This window comes from Choloepus didactylus, chromosome 8, assembly GCF_015220235.1.
Source record: "Choloepus didactylus isolate mChoDid1 chromosome 8, mChoDid1.pri, whole genome shotgun sequence".
Taxonomy (NCBI): domain Eukaryota; kingdom Metazoa; phylum Chordata; class Mammalia; order Pilosa; family Megalonychidae; genus Choloepus; species Choloepus didactylus.
In genome coordinates, this window is record NC_051314.1 from 126,089,377 (window position 1) to 126,111,113 (window position 21,737).

General features: G+C 53.5%; 2 protein-coding genes across 7 annotated transcripts in view; one reads left to right on the forward strand and one right to left on the reverse strand.

The window, feature by feature from the left end:
- On the forward strand, window positions 1-14,587 carry TNFRSF1A (TNF receptor superfamily member 1A). 3 transcript variants are annotated; one of them, XM_037845569.1, is made up of 11 exons: window positions 1-3,401; window positions 3,470-3,800; window positions 10,361-10,514; window positions 10,751-10,879; window positions 11,211-11,360; window positions 11,612-11,690; window positions 12,400-12,473; window positions 12,604-12,717; window positions 13,018-13,046; window positions 13,240-13,543; window positions 13,667-14,587. In XM_037845569.1, the coding sequence occupies exons 1-11, from the start codon at window positions 3,277-3,279 to the stop codon at window positions 13,972-13,974; spliced, it is 1,797 nt and encodes a 598-aa protein (XP_037701497.1). In that variant the 5' UTR covers window positions 1-3,276; the 3' UTR covers window positions 13,975-14,587. The 3 variants fall into 3 exon arrangements, with proteins under 3 accessions (XP_037701497.1, XP_037701498.1, XP_037701499.1); XM_037845570.1 differs by lacking the exon at window positions 1-3,401 and having other exon boundaries at window positions 3,446-3,800; XM_037845571.1 differs by lacking the exons at window positions 1-3,401; window positions 3,470-3,800; window positions 10,361-10,514; window positions 10,751-10,879; window positions 11,612-11,690 and having other exon boundaries at window positions 11,309-11,360.
- The window catches only part of PLEKHG6 (pleckstrin homology and RhoGEF domain containing G6), a 16,351-nt gene continuing 8,730 nt past the window's right edge, over window positions 14,117-21,737 (reverse strand). For all 4 annotated transcript variants that reach the window (XM_037845563.1, XM_037845566.1, XM_037845562.1 and 1 more), the window contains 3 exons: window positions 16,456-16,601; window positions 15,197-15,895; window positions 14,117-15,016 (listed from right to left, as the gene is read on the reverse strand). In XM_037845563.1, the coding sequence (XP_037701491.1) occupies window positions 15,007-15,016; window positions 15,197-15,895; window positions 16,456-16,601 (855 nt within the window). In that variant the 3' untranslated portion in view covers window positions 14,117-15,006. The remainder of the gene's footprint in view (window positions 15,017-15,196; window positions 15,896-16,455; window positions 16,602-21,737) is intronic.

Below are 21,737 nucleotides of genomic sequence, written 5' to 3' on the forward strand. Positions count from 1 at the left end.
TGGGCTCGCCTGCTGGCTCTGCAGGGCTGCTCCTCCGTGGGCACTGCCGAGCATCTGCTATGTCCCCATCACCGCGTTAAGGTGGAAGTGGGGAGACATGGAGCCTCCCTTCAGAGGATCCACCACACAGGGGTTGGGGAGACTTGCCACCGTCCAGTGTCTGAACCTCCTTTCCCTTCTCAGCTTCTGTGACCATCATTAATTCTCTGCCTCTGTGTTCTGAGTCCACTCAACACCCAGCTGCAACCCACTGTCCTCATCTGCCCACTTCCCCATCCACTGCCAAGTTCTGATGGAGCAGATGAGACTCAGTGTGTCTCTTCTGGAATCTCAAAGCTTTGCATATTCTTATTCTCACATCACCACGGAGAGGGGAGCAGAGGGAATCCACTCAGCTTTATCAAAGGAGAAATTGAGGTCCAGGGAGAGGCTGTGTGGCCATTCCAGTTTTCTGACCCACTGTTCCCCAACCCCACCCCCACCCCAGTCCTGGACCCCAGAAGCCACATTTCCTCATCATCATTGTGGGTACCTCCCCACCGGCCTTGGGCTTATTCCCCTTGACCACAGTCTCCTTGCTTGAGGAGCTGCTGGCGAAACTGAATCTTAAGGAAGGGGAGAAGGGAATGGGAGAGGCAGCCCGCAGGTAGAGAGTGTGATGATGGGGAAGTGATGTGGCCAGTTCTGACTTCCCTTTCCCAGACTGAAGCTGACAAGGGGGAAATTGTGGCGTCACAACTGTCTTCTCTGGCAGAGCCCTCAGGTTCAGTGGCTGCCTTAGCCACAGCCTTGGCCTCAGCCTTGCCTCACTCCACCCCATGCCCCCACCCCCAGCTCCTGCTCCCCTGGCTCAGGCGGGCAGGCCCTGCTGGGCAAAGCTGGGCTGATTACGGACAACTGCAAATAGCTTCTACTTCTCCTCCCCTATGGTGAGTGTCCCCTTGCCTGCCTGCATGTCCACCTGGGGTGCCCCCTTATCTCCATCTTTTATCTGTGGGCTACTCCTGAGAATCAGAGCATTAGAGAAGAAAGGGTTTAAGTTGGCCCAGCCCAATGGCCTCCTTTTCCATGTGGGGCTTAGCGGGTGAAGTGACTTGCCCAAGGCCACTCGGCTCATTCTTGCAGAAGCAGCCGGGACCCAGGTCTCCTAGGACCCAGCCTGCCTCCTTGTGATGTGGCGTCTGAGTAGCAGGACTGGGGTTAGAATCCATGTCACCCGGACTTGGAGTCCAAGGCCCTTCTGAGCACTCTGTGCTGCTGTGGGTGAAGTGTGTGTGTGTGTGTGTGTGCGCGTGTGTGCGCGAGCGTGCGCATGTGTGCGTGTGTGCGTGTGTGAGAGAGAGAGGGAGAGTGAGACGTGTTGGGGAAGGGGAGTCTTCTGGATCCTCTTCTCTGCCCCTCTCCTGTTTCTCCACCTCTTTTCTCATCACCGTTATTTTTTCTTCCCCTGGAGGGATTATGGTCTTATTCTCACTTCTTCCATGAGACTAGTTAGCTTTTCATATTCCTAGATTCACCCACCTTTTATTTTTTTAATATTTTTTAAACTGCAAATTTTATTGAGATATATATCATATAATCCATCCAAACCTTTTTATTTTTTAAACAGAATTTACTGGACAAATTAATGCCAAATTCCTTGAAACTCTTAAACTTATTGGGTAAATAAGCATTTCTTCTAAACAAGGAAAGCTATGCTCCATTTGTGCCAGGCTATGGGTAAAGGCTTTGGTGGTTTGCATAGACTATTAAAAATACTTCATAACATTAAAAAATAGGTAGATTGTAGTTATTAATTATTAATACAAAGCATTAATATTGCTACCACTCACTGAGTGCTTATAATCACAAACACTTGCTAAACATTCTAAGTGCATTTCATTATCAGACCCATTTTTTAGATCTTAGATGAAGAGCCTGAGACTATCCTCTCTTCCTCATGTTGGAAACCAGGCACTTGACCCCGGCACTTTATTCTAATAACTCTGCTTCTTCAAGAGCCCTGCCTTGGGCCCCTCAGGCCTTACTTGGGGCCTCCCGTGTGTTGTGGAGTTGAGCCCCTACCCGAGGGCCCAGCTTCAACTCTCCAGTTCTCCAAAAGCAGCAGGTTGGGGGTGGAGTGAAGACCCCTCCCCCAGCAGGGGGTACACCCAAGCACCCTTCTCATCTACAGAGATTCTGCAGCGGGGAGGCTAGAAGAGCCAGGGAAGGTGCTTTTGGGTGGGCTCAGCTGGTGGGTGAAAGGGAGAAGGGACCTGGAGCTGTGATTCCAAGCCGCAGAATTCTAGGACCTCAATTCTCTCTGCTCTCCTGACACGTCTGGTAGCCCGGGTAGCCGGAGGACCTTGCACTGGGTATACGGAACATCGTTGTGTGGGCGAATATTGTACCGCTGTTGTGGAATTCACTTGGGAGATATCCCACATAAATGGGGAGGGGGCATAAAATACCCAAAGAATCGGGTGTGGGGTCTTACTCCAAGGGACAGAGAGAAAAGGAACAGTGTGTCTACCATAGCCAAAAGAGCCCTGGGACTAGAAGTTGGGGGTCTAGGGTTAGGGAATATGCTGTGTGTCTCCAGGCCTCAGTTATCTCATCTATAAAATGGGGTTCCAGCAGATTATCTCTAAGCTCAGTTTTGATTGATCTATCAGTATACGGGAAAGGGCACTGGGGATGCATTAGTAATACCTGGTTGTGATATCTGTACTCTCCATAGCATTTTCATGGACATGGTCTTACGAATCCTCACAACACCCCTCTCCCCTGGTAGGTGGGCTAGACAGTGTTAACCCCATTCAGCAGATGGGGAACAGGGCTCAGTGGGGTCTTTCCTGGGTCACACAATGGGTTGGTTGCAGAGCCAGGACCAGCAGCTGGGGGACCTGACCTGGCAGAGGCTGGATGACCGTCAGAGTGGGGGTCTCAGGGCCCCAGAAAGGGCATAAAATTGGGGCTAGGATTTACTCTGAGGTTTGGGTTGGAGGAGTTAATTCCCCAGAAAGTGGGAGATGAGGGTGTCACTAGGGATCTCTAAGTGAAAGGGGAGTGTTACTAAAAAACACTGAGTACTTAACAAGTGTCAGACACTTTTTCTGTCCTGTATCAGTAAATCCTGACAGCAACCCTGTGGGATAGATTATCTCCATTTTGCAAACTGGGAAACAGGCTCAGAGAGGTTAGGTTACCTGCCCAAGACCACCCAGCGAAAAAGTGGAGAATTCTGTATTGGAACCCAGTGACTCTGACTTCAAAGACCCCAGGTCTTTCTGACCCATGTGGGGGTGGGAGTGGGAAGGGAGCAGAGCTTGTTGCACTTCGGTGTCCCCTGGGAGTAGTCAGATTGGTGGGCTGGGGGCACCAGGCAGCTGGATCCGGGACTCCGGGTGTCTGGCTGGGCTACAAAGGGTTAAAGAACTGTCACCTCCCCCCTCCCGCCTGCTCCCCAGGCTCTTCCTGTCCCTGTTGCAACACCCGCCTCCGCCAGCCTCCCTTCCCCTCCCACCTCCTCGCCTCTCCCCCGGCTTCAACTTTCTCGGAGTTCTCCGGACTCAGGCTCCAGTTCTGGCCTTCGTCGTCCAAGGCCCCTGGGCCCGGGCCCCGATCTCCACCCTGGAACCCCAACCTTCAACCGCCCCCACCCAAGACCCCAGCTCCACCTGGGACGGCGCGGATCTCGAAGACCCGGGGACACTGCTGCCGCCGCTGCCGCTGCCACTGTCCTGAGCCCTGATGGGGGAGTGAGAGGCCACAGCTGGCCGGACATGGGCCTCCCCACCGTGCCTGGCCTGCAGCCACTGGTGAGCCCAGGGGAGGAGGGAGGAACAGGCCTACTTGAGTGGAGCATGGGATGGAGGTGGGTGGGAGAATATATGGGGCCGGGGCGCCGCCGGACAAGGGGGCCCTTCCCTGTAGGGGACCGAGATTTTTCGGGGTTTGGGCCTGGCCCTGATCTCAGGTCTGCATGGCCCCAACTCCAGACACGGTCAGAAGTTCAGATTTCCCCACTGATCCACCTCTGAGGGGAGGGTCCTGGCTGGGGCAGGAGGATTCAGAGGAATCAGCGGAGAAGTTTGAAAGGGAGAGAGTAAAAGGGAGTCCTGGTTCCTGACAGTCAAGGAAGTCAAAGATGGGGCTGGGGGTGTCTGGGAACGGGGAGCAGGTGCTAGCCAAAGGGTGGGGCAGATTTAGTGGGGAAAGGAAACGAGTGGGAGAAGGAAGGTCAGTCCTTCCAAGAGTCCGGATGATTCAGAATCCTGTCCCTCTGGTCAGCGGGCTGGCCGGGGAGTGCAGTGGGCTCCGGGAGGTGAGGATGCTGGTGGAGCTTAAGCTGAGCAAACCCTGTTAGGCATCTGGAGTTGGATGGCTGTGAAGTGGGGAAACTGAGTCCAAGAGAGGGGTAGGCTTGGGATGCTACCTCTTGGGTGGCATTTGGGAGTGGAGTGGGAAACCAATGAGAGCAGGACAACCAAGTGGAGGGGGACCATGACCCGTGCCCACCCCAGGCCCGGGTCCCCCACCTGGCCTCTGGACTGGCTTCCACCGGGTCAGTGTCCCTGTCCCTGCCTTCCCAGCAGCCCCCTCCCCACGGACCTCAACTACTATCCTTTGGTTTCTTATTCTACAGCTCAGATTGGGGAAGTTGGTAGAAAGTTGTTTTCGTCACTGGAAAATGTCCCTTTCTCTTCCCTCCTCCTTGTTTCAGTGTATCCTTGATCCTCTCTCCATGCAGCTGCGGCTTTCCCATCCAGGCCGGTGGGTTTTCCCTGCCTGTGCCAGCCAACACTTACCTTTCTCCTGGGCCCTGCCCTTCTGTGGTGGGCTGCTGGCTCCCCCACCTCCCCTCTCCTTAAGTTTCTCTCCCAACCATTCTTTCCTTTACTGCCAGTCTCCCCTTCTCAGGGTCTTCTTTTGGAAACCCTTTTATCTTTACTTACATCTTGCCACCCTTCTTCTCTGATCTGATCCCACCTTTCTAAACCCTAGCTTCCCTTCCCTCTCTGCCGTCTCCCCCCAGGCACTGCCCCCACCCAACTGCCCTCCCATGGTTCTTCTCTCCTTCCCCCACCCCGGGATTTCAGTCGTGGCTCCCCTGTGTAATGGCTGCAAAGAGCCCCATGAACTTGAGCAGGTTCCTTAACCTCTCCTTGCCTTAGTGTCTTTATCTGTAAAATGGACATAATATTCCTTACCTTATGGTGTTTTTTAAATTTAAAAATTTTACTGTGGTAACATACAGTTTGCTTTTTTAATCGTTTTTGAATGCATGATTCCAGTGGCGCTAATTAGATTTGCAATGTTGTGCTACCTTCACCATATAGTGCTGTTTTGAAGATTAACTACATCCATACATAAGTACTTTTTCAATTTATTAAGTACCTACTCTGTGCTAGGTGCTGGCATTAGGGCAGCAAATGAAATCTCTGCCCCCCTGGCACTTACATTCTAGTAGAGGAATGGGGGATAGCAAATAGAAAGCACTCAGTAAGTGTTAGCTTTTATATTGCTATTATAGAAAGTATTAGTAGTAATTACTCTGTGGCCACCTGTGTTGAGAAAACAGAGGGTAAATGTAGTCTGAACAGGTAAAGGAAAGTGCCTAGGGGCTGAGGCTGGTCCAGCCCAGGTGGGGGTGGATGGTTGTAGATAGGAGCCGGGCCTGGAGCTAAGCAAGGCCTGGGTGAGGCTGTTCTGGAGCTTTTCGATTTCTCACTATTTACTGGAACTCGGAGCCCCCCGTGAGGGCGGGGGAGTGGGAAGGATGCTAGGGAGAGCCTGACAAAGCAAATGGGAGGCTAATCCCTGCTCTCAAAGAGCTGACAGCCTAGAAGCCAAGACAGCTTACAGCCCCCAAAAAGAGATCTTAGAACCATCTGGAGGAAAACAGCCACAAAAACATTGTGATGGGGTGCCCGGGAAGGCAGAACCTAGGAGGGAATGAGGTGTGTCCAGCTGCCCCTTTTTTATTTTTTATTTTTGGCAGATCTCAGCTCCAGGGAAATCTGTGCACTTCCCCTGGCTGATTCGGGTGCCCTTGGCCACCCCTGACTCCCCCCTCAGTGCTCCCCTAGATCACAGGCTTACAGTCCACTTGTCTCTGAGCCAGCAGAGAGCTCAGCATGGGCTCTGTGCAATCGGTCTCAGCATCCTAGGCACCCGGTGCAGAGCTTGAATATTTGTTGAATGAATTAAGAAACAAGGGGTTGGATGGATGGGAGAGGGAAGGAAAGCCTGGTAGAAATAGTGGATTTGGAGCTGACTTTTGAAGTCTCTGATTGGCAGGGCAGGCAGAAAGAAGGGAGGCAGAGCCGTAGGGAGACTGGTTTGAGGGAGGGTGAAGGAATGCACAAGTGGGATTTTGTGTTGGGTGCACGGTGGAGGTGGGAAGCCTTGGCTGGAGTGGAAGGACTGTGCTGAGGAACAGTGAGCTACGAGAATGGAAAAATCGGAGGGGGTAAGGGAAGGGATGAAGGAAGACCTTGAATATGTTCCCAGGTGGAGGAATTTATTCATCCATCCATTCATTCAGAAAATATTCTTTGAGGAACCCCTCTGAGCAGGGACTGTGTTCAGAATAGAAGGGAGGTGTTACTGCAAGGACTTGAGCAGGCAAGGGGGTGACCCAATGGAAACCACGTTTGAGGTCAGGCCCTGGAGAGGAAGATTCACACACATGTGGGTGCAAGTTGAAGCCTGAATGCAGTTAAGACAGTGTGTGGGATGGATTGGAGCAGGGAAGAGGCTGGCGGCTGGGCCATCGCTGGAAGGCGGTTGCAACAGTCCAGGTGGGAGGAAAGCCGAGAGGAAGACAAGAGGGACAGGCGAGGTGAACAGGACAGACTGGATGGCAGCGGGGCACGAGGGGGGGGGAGCAGTGAGGGGCCTCAGGAGACGGGTGAACAGGCTCTTGGCTGTGTGATATTTGCTCTTTGAAGAATTGTTTGGGGCACGGTAAAGGTCAGGGAAGTGGCCAAGTGGAAGTGTGACTCTAAAAGGCTAGAGCTGAGGTTCTCAAGCTTTTTTCTGCCTCTGCATCATCCGTCCGTGCTGCCTTCACTCCTGAGTGATTCTCAAAAGGGGAGGAGCGTGCATCAGAAGGTCCAGGAGGGTGTGTGCGTTGGGGCGGTTAGGAGGGATGGTTTGAAAACTCTCCTCTGGAGATAAATATATTCCTACAGATGGGCACCGTCTCTTCACCTCCCTCTTTGGGCATCTCTGGCTGACTGGAGTTGAAGACAGACTAACCTGTAGATTAGCTGATTCATATTTATTTTGTTTCTGTAGCTCTGGAGGACGGATTCTGAATGCTGAGGGAGATGCCAAGGAAGATAAGACACTCTATCTGACCAAGTCTCTCTCTCGTCTCTCATCTCACAGGGTTTCTGGTCTACTTGGGGAGATCACATCAACTTGCCCGAGATAACCATATTATGATAAGAGCCCAAAGCAGATATAGTTAATTCATGTTATTCAAGTTCACAGGAGCTGAGCATCTGAATGAGCTTGGGTGGGGAAATGTCACTGACAGAGGGCTTCGTGGGAGGGAGCCTGTGGGGGAGGAGTGTCATGAGCTCCCCAAAGATTTTGACATTAAATGAACAGATGGATCTTAATTTAATGAACAAATTAATAGGTGAGAGGGCACAGCTAGGCAGGTCGGCGTGAGGCGGGCGGCTCAGGGCTAGACCACAGGGTCGCTCTTAGCTTCTCGTCCCACTCTGCAGCCCCAGCACGGGAAGTCATTCTTTAATGTCTCCCCAGGCGGAAGTTGTGGGGGTGTTGGAGGGGTGTCGGGCCACCCCCTCAACTGTCTCCACAGGCACCTCCCAGCTTCCTGTGCTTTTTCAGCTCCAGGCAACAGGCACCCAGACAGGCTGGGTGCACGGAGCTCGCCTCTGGTTTCTGCTGTTTTGCTTCTAGATGCTGCCCCCTCAGCAACTGCCAACGGCTGGGCTCATTGGAGCCAGCTGATACCAAAAAATGGTGCCCTGGCTCTTCAGGGTTGGAGTGGGCTGGGTAGGGCACTGCTGGGGACCACGGGAGCCCAGGGGAATAATGTTGGTTCCGTCTTACATCCTTTCCTGCTTGCCCCCTCATTTTTGGAAGCGGGTGTTCAGGGCTCTGGAGTTTTCCTTGAACTGCCAGTGGGCTTGGGGGAGGGGCTGTGGAGACTCTGGCCTTATTTCCTAAGGATTGTCTTGAGGACCCCAGAGAGGTTCCCAACTCCACACAACTGGCCAGAACCACGCAGGCTGTGGGAATGCAGTGAACTTGGGGTGGGAGGGCAGCCTCGCTTTGCTGCCTGCTCCAACTGGGGAGTGTCAGGGGGCTCGAGTCAGAGCCCAGGGAATGGGTTTATCTGAAGGAGACTTGAACCGGGAGGAGGAATGAGGGAGGGGCCAAGTCTAAAGGAAGGATGCTGAGGGTGAGAGAGAGCCCAGTGGATCTCAGGGAGGGGTGGGTATGACCTGATGGGAGGAAGCCAGGGGTCGAGGGAGACTTCCCTTTGGGATAGAATGGGGGAGAGGGAGCCATTTCCTGAAATAAGTGGGCCAAGTAGAACAGAGTCCACTGCTTGACTCTTTTGGGGGGCGGAGGGAGGAGAGGGGTGTTTGAGTGGGGTTAGGAGGCATCTGATCCCCACAGGAGGAAGGGATCAGATGGGGTCCCAACTGCTGGCTGGTCTCTTTCTGCTGACTCATGAGCCTTGAGGAGCTGGGGAAGCTGCTGGTTCCCTCTCTTCTCCCTTCTATCCCCTCCCTCCCCCTGGCCTGAGTCACAGGGGTGGAGCTGCTGGGAAAAGATTTCCCTTTCCCGGATCTGACTTAACCCCCCAGGTGCTGGAGAGGAGAGTAACCTGTGGCCTGAGAAAGGCTCTCTCTCTCCATCCCCCTCCAGGGAGGCCCATTCCTCCCAAGCCAGTGTCACCCCGAAAAGCCCACCCAAGGCTGTCCCGGGACTGGAGCGTCCTGATTCTTCTTCTCTACTCTGGCTCTGCCATGTGGCTTTGCTTCAAGCCCCCAAAGCGCTGGTGATCTTAGGTGCTCTGATCTCTTCTTCGGGGAAAGGAACCACGACTTTCAGGATTGGGAAGTTCTTCCCATCACCACTCCTAACGCTTCCTGTTGCCCTGGAAGCCCCAGGCCAGCTCTCAGGGTTGCCGGCAGTGGTGGAGCCGGCCAGGGAAGGTTGCTGGAGCCGGCCAGGGAAGGTCCTTGCCCTCCGAGCAGGGGAGCCCGCCCCGTGGGGGTGGCTGCTGTGTTTCTGAGTGCGGCTTCCCCTGTTTGGGGCAGAGGCGTGGGCTTCCGGGCGTGCACAACCGCAGTCTCCCGGTGGCCCCGTGACTCAGGTGTGCCCAGCCCCTCGATGTAGGGCTGAACCTCCTTTCCCGGGCTGGAGTCTCTGTGATCTGATTAGTCTGTGGCTCTCCAACATTTAACATAGTTTGAGGTCATCCTCTTATCTTTACATAAGGTGGCTCTTACAGCAGAGAAAAAAAAATCAAGAAAGCCAGACAGAAGCTGGTTGGAGATCAAAGAGCAAAGTCGGAGCTGGAGCTCAATGCTAGCTCCTGGTTTCCAGAACAATCATACATAAAATACAGGACTCCCCTATACCACCCTACGATTAACACCTTGCATTGTTAAGGAATATTTGTTAACGATTGATGACAGCACATTTTAATAATTGTACTATTAACTGTAGCCCATGGTTTAACTTAGGGTTCACTGCGTTGTGCAGTTCCATGGATTTTTTAATTTTTATTTTCATTCTGTTACTATCTCTACAATCTAACATTTTCCCTTTTAACCACTTTCAGACATATATTTCAGTGCTGTTAATTATGTTCACAATGTTAAAGAACTTTTTACTGGCCTAATGTAATGTGGGAAAGTACACAGATCCTAACTGCTCAAAACGCACACACCATGAACCCAGCACTCAGATGGAGAAACACCACCCCAATCTTTAGGGCTGCTTGTTGGAAGGAAGGGCCATCACCGAGGCAACCTATCAGTTCCCAATAAAACAAAAAACAAAAACACTTCTTGAGTCCTCGTCCTGTGTCCAGCACTGCTGGCTGTTATGGGGAACTCAGAATAAGGACAAAATACTGTCCAGGTCTGGGGCCTGGGAGAACAAAAGATTTGCACACAGGACAAGCAGGGAAAAAATTAGGTGCTAGATCGTACACTGCCAATGTCAAAGGTTGGAGGAAGAACAGTGAGTGTGAGTGGGGGGCAGGGAGTCTGGGCAGACTGTCTCACTGAGCAGGACTTGAGCTGGGGAAGTTTTCGACCCGCTGCCTCTAAGCCCCTCGGCCCTGCTTTTCCTGATGGACTACATGATTCTTCCCCAGGTGCTCCTGGCCCTGTTGGTGGGAATAGCCCCCTCAGGGGTTATCGGACTGGTCCCTCCCCTCCGGGACCGAGAGAAGAGAGACAGTCTGTGTCCCCAGGGAAAATACGTCCACCCTCAAAATAATTCTATCTGCTGCACCAAGTGCCACAAAGGTAAGGTGGTCAGGTGAATCCCCTTGGTTATGGGGCCCGGCTTCTTGCTTGGCTTTTTCCAGACGTTCTGGAACCTTGGGGTCCCTCCCCAAACTTTGCTGCCTCCCTTGGGGTGGATTTTCTCCCTTCTTGCCTCTCGTAGAGACTTCAGGGAAGGGGGCCTGGCTGTTCTACCTAGCGTGGGGCTCCTTCCTTGAACACTCAGGGGCAGGCTAATCCTGAGTCCCCAACCACAGGGACCTACCTGTACAATCACTGCCCAAGCCCAGGCCTGGACACGGACTGCAGGGAGTGTGAAAACGGCACCTATATGGCTTTTGAGAACCACTTCACGCAGTGCCACAGCTGCTCCATATGCCGAAAAGGTGAGTCTATGGAGGGGGCCAGGATTCTAAACGAGCCTGCTCGGTTGGGAGAGGCAGGTGGGTATTAACAGGTGTGTGGGGACACCCCTGCCATGTGAGGGTATGCAAATCTGGGCTGGTGGCGTGTGTGATGCGTGTGCATATGTGTGCGAATGTGCAAATCTGGGCTGGTGGCGTGTGTGATGCGTGTGCATATGTGTGCGAATGTGCATGGGTGTGAGTGTGTGCTAGAGAGAGGTGCGCTGTAGCAGGGTCAAGAAGGGGGTGCAGGGAAAGGCCAGGTGGTGTTGATATGGAAACACGCCTCACACCTGTCTCCTCCCCTCCCTAGAAATGGACCAGGTGGAGATTTCTTCTTGTGCAGTGGACAGGAACACGGAATGTGGCTGTAGGAAGAACCAGTACCGGAAATACTGGGGTGACACCCTCTTCCGGTGCTTGAACTGCAGCCTCTGCCTCAATGGCACTGTGCATCTCCCCTGTGAGCATGGTCCCCCACCCCCAGCCCTCTCCCCACCCCAGGGGTCAGCCTGTCTCTTGGGAGGAGGGTCTCACCTTGCCGCACCCCATCTTCTCCCATGAGGAAGCACTGCCTTTTCCTCTCACTTCTGTAGTCCCCTGGTCTGAGGACATCCCCCTGCCACACTCTGGCTCTCCATACCCTGCCCCTGCTCCCTCTCCTGCCCTGGGGGGCTGGGCCGTCATCTAGCTGGGCTGCCCTTCCCCCCACAGGCCAGGAGAGACAGAACACCGTGTGTACCTGCCATGCAGGGTTCTTTCTAAGGGAAAACGAATGTGTCTCCTGTAGTGAGTGAGTATCCCTGCCAGCAGCTGGGAGCTGGGTCAGGGGGTGTGGGGTGAGAGGCTGGGGCTGGGGCAGCTGTGGGTGAGAGCCACTGGCAGGACAAAGGAGACACCCCAGGGAGCTTGGGCTCCTACTGACACTAGGGATGGGTATTTTAAAATTTTTTACATGTATATTTGACTCTTCTCCCTAAAGTCAGCTCTTGCAACTAGCAAGCTCAAGTGTCATCTTGAGCAGAAAACCCTTTACCACCTCTTTGCCATAAGATTCTCACTGGTACGGCAGTGATAGAATAACAAAATGATAACAGCTATCCTTCATGGCGCACTTATCCTCTGTTAGGCATAATCATCTCATTTACTCCTCAATCCTGAGAGGTGGGTGCATTCCCTATTTTACGGATGAGGAAACTGAGGCTCAGAGGCCAATTGACTTGCTCAGTCTTATGCTGCTAGTCAGTGAAGGTGTATCCGCATCCAACTGCCTCAAATGCTTTTTCTACAGTCTCTTCAAGATCCCTTCCAGCTCTAAAATGAAATGATTCTGTGAATAACTATGTCATTCCTCTGCATCGATTCCTAATATAGGTTAAACTCCATTCCATCAAGAGACAGTTAAATTATCCATAAAGCAAAGAGTTTCCCACAATCTCTTTTTTTCCCTGTGTTCCGTCTGTGGCGGGGCTCCCATTCACCAGTGTAATCTCTTCTTCTAGCTGTAAAAATAACCCGGAGTGCACGAAGTTGTGCCTAGCCCCGACCGAAAGTCTTCAGGGCTCTCAGGACCCAGGTGAGCAGAAATAAGCAGGTGCCCATGCTCCCCTGCCCTCCCCCTCTTCCTTGCCCCCCGCCACGCACCCATCCATCCCCGTTGCGCCCCTCTGCCCCCCTCTCTCTGACCACATCTACTCTGCCTCCAGGCACCACAGTGCTATTGCCCCTGGTGATCTTCTTTGGTCTTTGCCTCATATCCTTCCTCTTCATCCTTCTGATGTGCCGCTACCAACGGTGGAAACCCAAGCTCTACTCCATCGGTGAGCGGGGCCTTTGGGAGGGGAAGGGGTGCTGGTGGGATGTGTTGGGGGGTAAGTTGGAGGAGCATGGAGGCAAATGAGGAGAGTCCCCTTAATTTGCTGCTGAGTGCCCTGGAGGCAGGAGGTGGCGCTGGATGGCTGGCGAGGTCGTGCTGCATCAGCAGTTCTGTCCTCCCTGGGGCCACACAGGCCCTGAAGCGCGCCGCCACAATTCCCTGGCCAGGCCCAGGAGGGCTGGGCCTCAGGGCTGAGTGGGGAAGTGAAATTTGTGACGCTTTCTTTTCTTTTCTTTTTTTTCAGTTTGTGGGAAATCGACACCAGAAAAAGAGGTGAGATGAAACCAGGGACCTACCTCCAAACTTCCCTGACTTCCATTATAACCTTGCAATACCCAAAATACCTGGGATCACCCTTCCACCCCGCCCCGGGCTCTCCTAATGCCCTCTAGCTCCAACCTCCACACAGAATAAAGAGAGCTGGGCTGTTTTCCCTCTCCTTCACTAACTGTCTTCTCTCTTTCAGGTGGAAATGGAAGGAGTTAAGCCCCTGGCTTCAGCCCAGGCCTTCAGCCCCACTCCTGGCTTCAGCTCCACCCAGGACTTCAGCCCCACTCCTGGCTCCCCGTCCAATCCCATCTCCACCTTCCCCCCCAACCCCACCTTCCCCAGTTACTGGCCTAACTTCCGGGATGCATCACCCCCTAAAGAGACGGCTTCACCCTTTCTGGGGGCTGATCCCATTTTCATTGCAGCTCCTCCCTCTTCCACCCCTAACCTTGCCCCTCCTCAGAAGTGGGAGGATAACGCCCACACGCTGCGCCCAGATGGTGAGTTCCTAGTGGGTATCCGGGCGGGGGTGCGGGTGAGCTCCTCTAGGGAGCACAAAGCGGTGCTCGGAGCCCGGCGGCCCATGCCGCCTCTCGGGCCTCATCACCCCGCTTTCCTCGCAGCCGACCCGGCCACGCTGTACGCGGTGGTGGACGGCGTGCCACCGACGCGCTGGAAGGAGTTCGTGCGGCGGCTGGGGCTGAGCGAGCACGAGATCGAGCGGCTGGAGCTGCAAAATGTGCGCTGCCTGCGTGAGGCGCACTACAGCATGCTGGCGGCCTGGCGGCAGCGCACGCCACGGCGCGAGGCCACGCTGGAGCTGCTGGGGCACGTGCTCTGCGACATGGACCTGCGCGGCTGTCTGGAGGACATCGAGGATGCGCTCCGTGGCTCCGTCCCCCTATCGCTCGCGCCCCGCCTACCCCGATGAGGCCACGCCCACCGCCATCCGCTGCAGGAGAGGCCTGCACTGAAGATGCTGCTTCCTGTCCCAGCGCAACCTGAAAGGACGATCCTGCGAGAAGCCCTCTGGACCTTCTTTTTATTTTTTTATTTTTTTCTGGAGAGGAAGGGCCTTGGAGGGGCAGGCAAAAGCTGGCAGACACTTACTTGGTGCTACCCCCTCAGTGTGCATAGCTTTTCTCAGCTGCTTAAGCACCACCGAGAACTTGCGCGAGGGTTGGGGGGTGGGTGGGCACTGATCAGTTGTGCAAAGTGCGGATTGTGTGAGCTCCTGAGAGAACGTGTGCCGGGAGTCCACGTGGGTGGTTGCGGGGATAAGAGGTGCCGTGCCTTATGCCCGTTTTGGGATTCTGGTTGGTCCCTGAGTCCTTTTCACAGTAGCTAAGCACTCTTTGTATCAGTTATGTCACACTAATGGAAACTTGGCACCCTTTGCCCCTGCCTGGACAAGCACAGTGTCATCTGAACTGTCTGAAGGCAGGAGAAACAGAACAATGGGGCCTCCGGAGGGAGCTATGGACTTTTTGTAAATACACTAAAACCGAAATTATAGTTCCCCTCCTGGAGGGAGTGGTCCTGTCTGCCTGGTTGGTGTGGGAGGCTGGGGCTGAGACCTCCCCCCTCCTGATGAGTGGGATGGGAAAACCGCTAAGCCAGGGCCAGATACCCCACTGAGAGGAGTAGACGGTGCCCACTGTGGGAGCTCCCCCTCCCGGGTTCTTCTCATCCCCGGGTGCTCAGGTTTTCCTTCCCATCCTCAGGGAGCACTGGGCAGACGTTTTTACACACAACTTTATGTGGGGGCTCAAGTATGTCTATGATACATGAGTTTACAATTCTTGCTCCCCAAAACCCACAGAGCTAGGGAGGGCAGGCTGCCCAGGCCAGGCTTCTTGGCGGGAAGTGTGGTCCTTGAGGTAGAGTCCAGGGGTGGGGTGGTGACCAGCACTCTTGGGATGAAATTTCCTCTGGGAGAAATGCCAGAGGTCCTCAGGGCTCCTCACACCTCTCTGAAAAGGAAGGAGGTAGGTGCTGAGTAATGAGAGTGAGGGTGACACTTGGGACAAAAAAGCTGGCTTAAGGGCCCTGTCCTGCAGCACCGCCCACCTTCAGGCTGGCCCCGCCCCCTACTCTGGCCCCACCCCCACCCATACTGTGCGCCTCCCTGCCAGCTTCCCTTCAGCACTTACGAGGTGGACACCGGGGTGTCCAGCTGTATGATGTGGGGTCCGCGCATCCTCTGCAGTTGGACCCGAGTCAGCTTCTGAGGCCGGCTGCTCCGGGGCTCTGGGGCGCCCTCGATCCTCTGGCTGGCCAGTTCCTCCCGGATCTCTCTAAGCATGTCCTCAGCCCGGAGGGGGTGTGGGGAGCGGCCATATCCGGATCCCAGGTAGAGGGACCCCTCTTCTTCCTCGTCCCCCGAGGAGTCCCAGGGGCTTTCCCCAGCAGAGTCTACATGGGTTGGGGAGGGGGAGAGCTGTCCCCGAAGTTGGGCCCTGTGCAGGGTCTCCACCACCACATTCCCTCTCCCCGAAGTCCCGTCTTCCTCCTCAGACCAGGTAGGCGGGTCCCCCCTGGGAAGACTGGCTCCTCTCTGGATATCGCCGCCTGGCAGTTCGGGGGCGCTGCGGCGTTGGGGAGCTTGGGAGTCAGGAGGCTGGGGGCGCAAAGGAACTTCCCGGAGGTCCAGGGTAGAGAAGGTGAGGCGGGGGTCTCGCCGAAGCGCCCGGTGGTGGAGGCGGCTAAGTGGAGAGTGGGACTCTTTGGGGGAGCCTGGGACCAAAGTGCCATAGCCAGAGTCTGAAGTATCATCCGGTACTGAGGGAGTGTCTTCGTCTGTGTCTTCAGTCACCACCAGATGGGGGATGACGGCTGAGAACTCAGGAGTCCTATGATTAATAGTGAGTGATCACAAGCTGTGCACTTAGGGATCAAGTTCAAGTCCAGGAAGTCTCCCTGGGTCACTCCATCCCCAAATGGCCCCTCTTAACTGATTTCGGTATCAACTTTACACTGCACTGTGTGATTGTTTTACTCACCTCACTGGCTTGACTGTATGCTCCATAAAGGCATGGGCCACCTCCAGCCACCCTGGCCACAGCACCCAGCTCAGGACCTTGTAGCGAGCTGGTGCTCACATTTGTTTTTTTCTCTCTCTCTCTGATTACTCAGCTCACCCGAGGTTATCCCAGGACTGGATTCTTTTTTCTGTCTATTGACCATGCTGCTAAGCAGCTGTGTAATCCTGGATGGACCTCTCACCCTCTCACCCCTATTTAGCCTTTCATGCAATTGGTGCCAACCTGCTCTACCCCAACTTGTAATCTCAGTTCCTCCATCTATTCCCAATCCCCCCAAAAGCCGTAACACCATCCCTTGGCTTTTCCTCTCCCCCTCCTTGTCTGCAGCCCCCCTGCTTTTGGAGAGCTGGGGTCCGTGAGGGGCGTACCTCTCCTCTGTGCTGTTCTGGGAGCCCTCCAGCAAAGGCGTGGAGGGCCTGGTGCTCTGGGACTCCGGGTCCCGGTCCCGATACAGTGCCAGGAGCTCCCTCTTCTGTTGGACGAACTCCTCTGCCTTCAGCTTTTGCAGGGTGGCCTGAGGCGGGGATACTTTCATTATTAACAGCCATCATGATCACGTGCTAGCTAAGTGCACCAGACACACTGCTAAGGGCTTGACATCCATCATCTTGTTTAATTTTCACAACAGCCCTATGGGTAGGGATTGTATTTTACCCCTATTTTACTACTGAGAAACAGAGACTCAGAATTCACACAAAGTGGGATGGAGCCAGGATTAGAGCTCCTGCCATCCATCTCTAGAGCTGGTGCTGGGGATGGAGAACGGATTGTCCTTTTTGCCACCTGCACAGTTCTTCCTCCTTCTCATGCTCTCGCATGGCAAGCCCTTTGTCTGTGCCCTTCCTTGGGAACCCTCCCCAATTGTTGCGATGGCATAAATGCTGTGAGAGGGGCCGGGCTCTTAGCTGGCTCCTTCCATACCATCTCCCCCACCACATGGTCCTCTGCCCTGAGCTGGGAGGAGGAGGAGGGCAAAGGGGACAGGGGCAGGCTTTGCCTTGGGCTGAAGAAACTGCTGTCCTTCAGAGGGTTGAAAGTAGGACTGTCTCTAGAGGGGACATTGAGGAGAGGGCACATCACATTTTCTCAGCCTTCCTCTCTCAACATTTTCATACAAGTGCCATCAGAATAAAATAACTATGCATGAGAAGTGATTTATAAAATCTTCTGGTGCATGTGGGCATTTGATACCACCCTCACTCTGCAGGGTAGAAAGCATGGATAGATGCTTTCTCACCATTTTATAGAGGAGAAAACTAAACTTAGATGAAGGGACTTGCTCAAGGTCACACAGCTGGAGAGAGGCAGAGCTGGGGCTGGACCTTACTCTTGGAGTCCTAGTTCAGTAATTGCACTGTTTCTCAAGTGCAGCCTTGAAGGACAAAGAGTTTCTAAAGAAAAGCTTGGAAAGCGGGAGGAAAGGCAGCAGAGCTGGAGGACAGGTTGAGGGCGGAGGCTTGGCGATGGGGAACTTATGGTGCCTGCTTGCAGCCAGTGCTGATATCAGTCCTTGCTGATAAGGCCATATCACTGTTAAAATATTGAAGTACTTCTACACTGGTAAGTCAATGATGGCTGACTGACCTGAACCTCCCACCTCCCTTCCCCAGGACAACTCTGGGCCCTCTAGGACACTGCTCCAAAGCTCTGCTCTGGTTAGTCCATACCCATGCACACACACTGGATGTCTATTTTGAGTATCTCCAGGCTGGAAGTATATGACCCACAAACTCTCAGGCACCTGGGCTTTCCCAGACTCCCTCCCTGCCCCCAAAACACAGGGCAACTGAGACAGAGCGAGAGGTGTGTTAGGGAAACGGGTGAACAGGAAGAGGAAAATGACAACATCCTAATTCTTTCTCCCACTCTCCAGTCCCTTGGTCCCATAAATGACAATCCTTTGCAGTCCCAATAAGGCTTGGTCTGATGGCCAGAGCAGGGGGTGGTGTCTGAGGACAGGAAACCAGCACAGCTGGGCCAGGGCCTGGGACCTCCTCCCTCCTCCCAGGCTCATCTCCCACCCCAGTGTGAAGTGCTGGGAGGGTCCACCTGGGCTGGGGTGCCTGCTGCCCCATGCTGAGAAGCCATGCCCCTCTGCCCACATGTGTCTGGGAAGTGGACGGTAGGGATGGTGTGTGCAAGAAAAGAACTGGAAGGAATGGGGGCAGGGGGCAGGGGGCAGTGCAACCTGTGAGGAACATTCAATGCCAGCATCTTCACTGTTTCCTGTTTCCCTAAACTTGCCCCTTGCCCTACCCTGAGAGGCAGTGGGGCAGGAGGGGACACTCAGACATCAGGGGATGGTCTATTCCAAGTGTCCCTCAGCTACCCTCAAAGCCGCCCAGCAACCCTGGGAGGATTTTCTTGGCTGATCTTGCAGCATGGGTGAGGGGAGATCTGGGGAGACAGGGTTGAGAAGTAAGAGGAAACTGATGCCTAAGCAAGGATGTTACATCCCCACAAAGCTGGGAAAAGGAAGGGAGGGGTCTCCGGGCAAGACCCTTCTTCCTTTTGCCCTGGTGGGGAACTGAAGCCATGAGAGGAAACACCTCCTCTCCCTGCTGCCTCTGGAGCGACTCTGAGATTCACCCACCCCCCTGCCCCAGTTCCCCAATTCCGGACTCAAGCTGCTTTCTTGACTTCCTGAGTGACAGACGCTGAGGCATTTCCCTGGCATCCAGCCCAGCCCAGCCACCATGTACTGCCCTGTCTTCTAATGGTGACAATAGCTAACATTTATCAAGTGCCCATTAAGTGCTGGGCCTTGGCCAAGCATTTTAACGTAATTCTCCCATCTGCCTTGCAATTCCCCAGGCGGGGCCCGGGGCTTGGAGGGGTGAAGTCGGGTACTGGAGAACACAGAGAATGCGCGAGAGCTTGGGCCCTGGGCTCTCCGGCAGCCCCTTGCTCTGACCCTCCGCTGACTTCCTCAGTCTCTCCTTTAATTTCTTAACCTCCATCTCTGACAGCTCTTTCTCTCTTCCCTTCACTGGTTCCTGATTTCCTCTTTCCAGACCCTAAATATGGAGCCTTCCCTGAGATTTGATCTCTCTCACTTGGAGAGGCTCATTTTCTCTCAAGGCTTAAGCCACCACTACTAGACCCACTATGAATAAATCTACATCTCCTCTCCAGAGGCAGCAGGGAGAGGGTCAGGGGGAGGGAAAACTGTCTGGCCCCTGAGGATTGCTCTAGAAAGAGGGACAATAGATATCCCACTGCCCTCTTCAGTTTACCAAGGCTGATAGAGCTAAAGGGAAGGATTGCCTAAGAATCTGGTGGGAGACAAGTAGTGAAGTCATTTAAGGAAAACTAATTTCAAAGTTTTAAGGTTCTTCACGTTGCTAAGAGTGGGGGCTGTGGTGCTTGTTTATGCCTCGGAAGTGACTTCCTTCTTGCAGAATGGAGAGATGAGACTACCAGGGGCTATATTATTTTGCATAATAAAATATCTGGACTTTTTAATGGTTCCCTGGGAGTTCTAAAGGGAGAAGGGGGAGTGTCAAGGTACGGGAGCAGATGAAAGAGGAGAAAGTTCAGGGGGTGCGGGTGGGTAAAGACTCTTGGTGTTAGAGAAAAGAGGCTGCCTGTCAGTAATGGCCATCCTGACCTGCTGTCCTGGGGAGCAGGACTCTAGGAACACTGATGTTGGTTTCTGGTTTTGGTCTCTAGCTCCTCTCTTACCCCCAGCCTTCAGTAAAACTCGATTAGCCACTAGAACGGTGTCAGCTGCTAGCCAGTCCTGCCTGGTGGAATGAAGGGAGAGCAGTGTTTAGGGTCAGGGTTGAGCAGTGTGGAGAGAAGGCTGCTGCCAAGCAGGGAGGGGGGTGACAGCTGAGCCTGGAGCAGGGCTCAGGGTGGGTGGGAGCCCACCCTTGCCACAAACCCCTTGCTCTGGTTCCCAAACTCTGGCTTCCTGGGGATGACCACTGTCTTGTTTAGGTGCTTGAGGAAGTGGAAACCCCACAGGGCCAGGGAAGAGCTTGAGGCTCCATTTTCCCTTCTCATTTCTCATGCCAGGCCTGTGTTTCCTTATTTCCCAAAGTTCCTAAGATATCTCCACTTGGCTGTCTCCCATTACCTCAGTTTCAAAGTGCTTCTGTTTGAAATGAAATACTGCTACCCTAGCCTCACCCTTCCCAGGAAGCAACAACTAAACTAACAGGTTTCCCTTTCTAGTTATTTCATTTCTGTCAGGGGTACCGTTGCCAATCCAGTCTTTCAGACAGAAACCTCAGGGGATGAGTCATCCTGTGACCCTGAGTTACTGTTTATACCTCGAGTTACTCACCGAGAGCCGACCGTGCTGCATGCTTAACTGCAATGGCTCTTTTGGATCTTACCTATGAGGCATGTACTGTTGTTATTTATATCCGTTTTTGCAGCTGAAGACACTGAAGCTCAGGGAGGTCACCTAACTTGCTCAAGGTCACACAGCTACAGAGGTGGTGTCTGAACCTAGATTTTTCTGAGTTTGGTCCAGGCTTTTGACCATAGCCTCCTTAAGACTCACCGGTCTCTTCCCTCTTCTTTAGCTCTTTCCTGACTTTTTGTGCAATGTGTCCCTAAGATCATGGACTAAATTTTCCATGCTTCAACCCAAACTAGGACCATCACTCTCCTGCCCCCAGGCTCTTGCAGCCCACTGACCACACTGCTACGTGATTTTCTAAGAAAAACAAAATTCAAGGGAAAATGCACTGATTTCACTATGTCTTTCTCTTGCTCAAGAATGTATGGTGGTTCTCTCTTGTCAATCCAATTCCATCAATCTCGTCCAGCCCTGGCTTTTCTATAGAATCTGTAGAACCTGGCCCTTTGTTGCTCATTCATACAAACCCTTTGCTCCGGACTCCAGACAGACATGGTTACTGTCCCCCAAATAATCCTGCCAATTGCATCCCTGGTTTTTCTGCCCATGGTCTTTCCCATCCTTCAAAGTCCATCTCCCTTCCCTGCTATGCTGCTCTTGTAGTGGGTTGAGTGGTGACCCTCCAAAAGACAGGTCTGAAATATAATCCCCGGAACCTGTGAATGTGGAATTTGGAAAATTTGCCTTTGCAGCTGCAATTAAGTTAAGGAACCAGATGAGCTCATCCTGGATTTAGGATGGGCCCTAAATTCAATGACAGCTCTCCTTATAAAAGAAAGGCAGGGGGAGATTTGAGAGTCAGTGACACCGACAGAAGGCAGCATGAAGACAGTGGCAGAGATGGGGGTGATGAGCCACAAGCCAAGGAATGTCAGGAGCCACCAGAACCCGGAAGAAGCAAGGAAGGATCCTCCCCCTGGAGCCTTCGGTGGGAGCACGTCCTGACGACACCTTGATTTCAGACTTCTGGCCCCCAGAACGGTGACAATTCTATTGGACCTCTTGTCCTGAACCCCTCTAGCTTTTATTACATAAAACACGTCACTCTCCTGCTTTAATGACTTTGCAGGCTCTGTGTCATCTACAGGACCAAAGTTCAAGTTCCTTTGCAAGGCGCCCAGAGATGGGCATGACCTGCCCAAGCCGCCCTCCCCAGCTTCCCTCCTGCTGTATCTACCTTTGTACTTTATGCCTTGGAAATCCCAAACTATGGTGTCAGCAGTTCTTTCAACACACATCCCTGTTTCATATTTTTGGCCTTTGCATATTCTGCTTCTC

What these genes read in the sequence shown, in the direction of transcription:
- TNFRSF1A (XM_037845569.1), top strand. Translation starts at nt 3,277, where the DNA reads ATGTGGGGGTGGGAGTGGGAAGGGAGCAGAGCTTGTTGCACTTCGGTG. An exon ending in TGCCTGGCCTGCAGCCACTG is followed by an intron (nt 3,801 to 10,360) that starts GTGAGCCCAGGG and finishes ATTCTTCCCCAG; the next exon opens with GTGCTCCTGGCCCTGTTGGT. An exon ending in CTGCACCAAGTGCCACAAAG is followed by an intron (nt 10,515 to 10,750) that starts GTAAGGTGGTCA and finishes CCCCAACCACAG; the next exon opens with GGACCTACCTGTACAATCAC.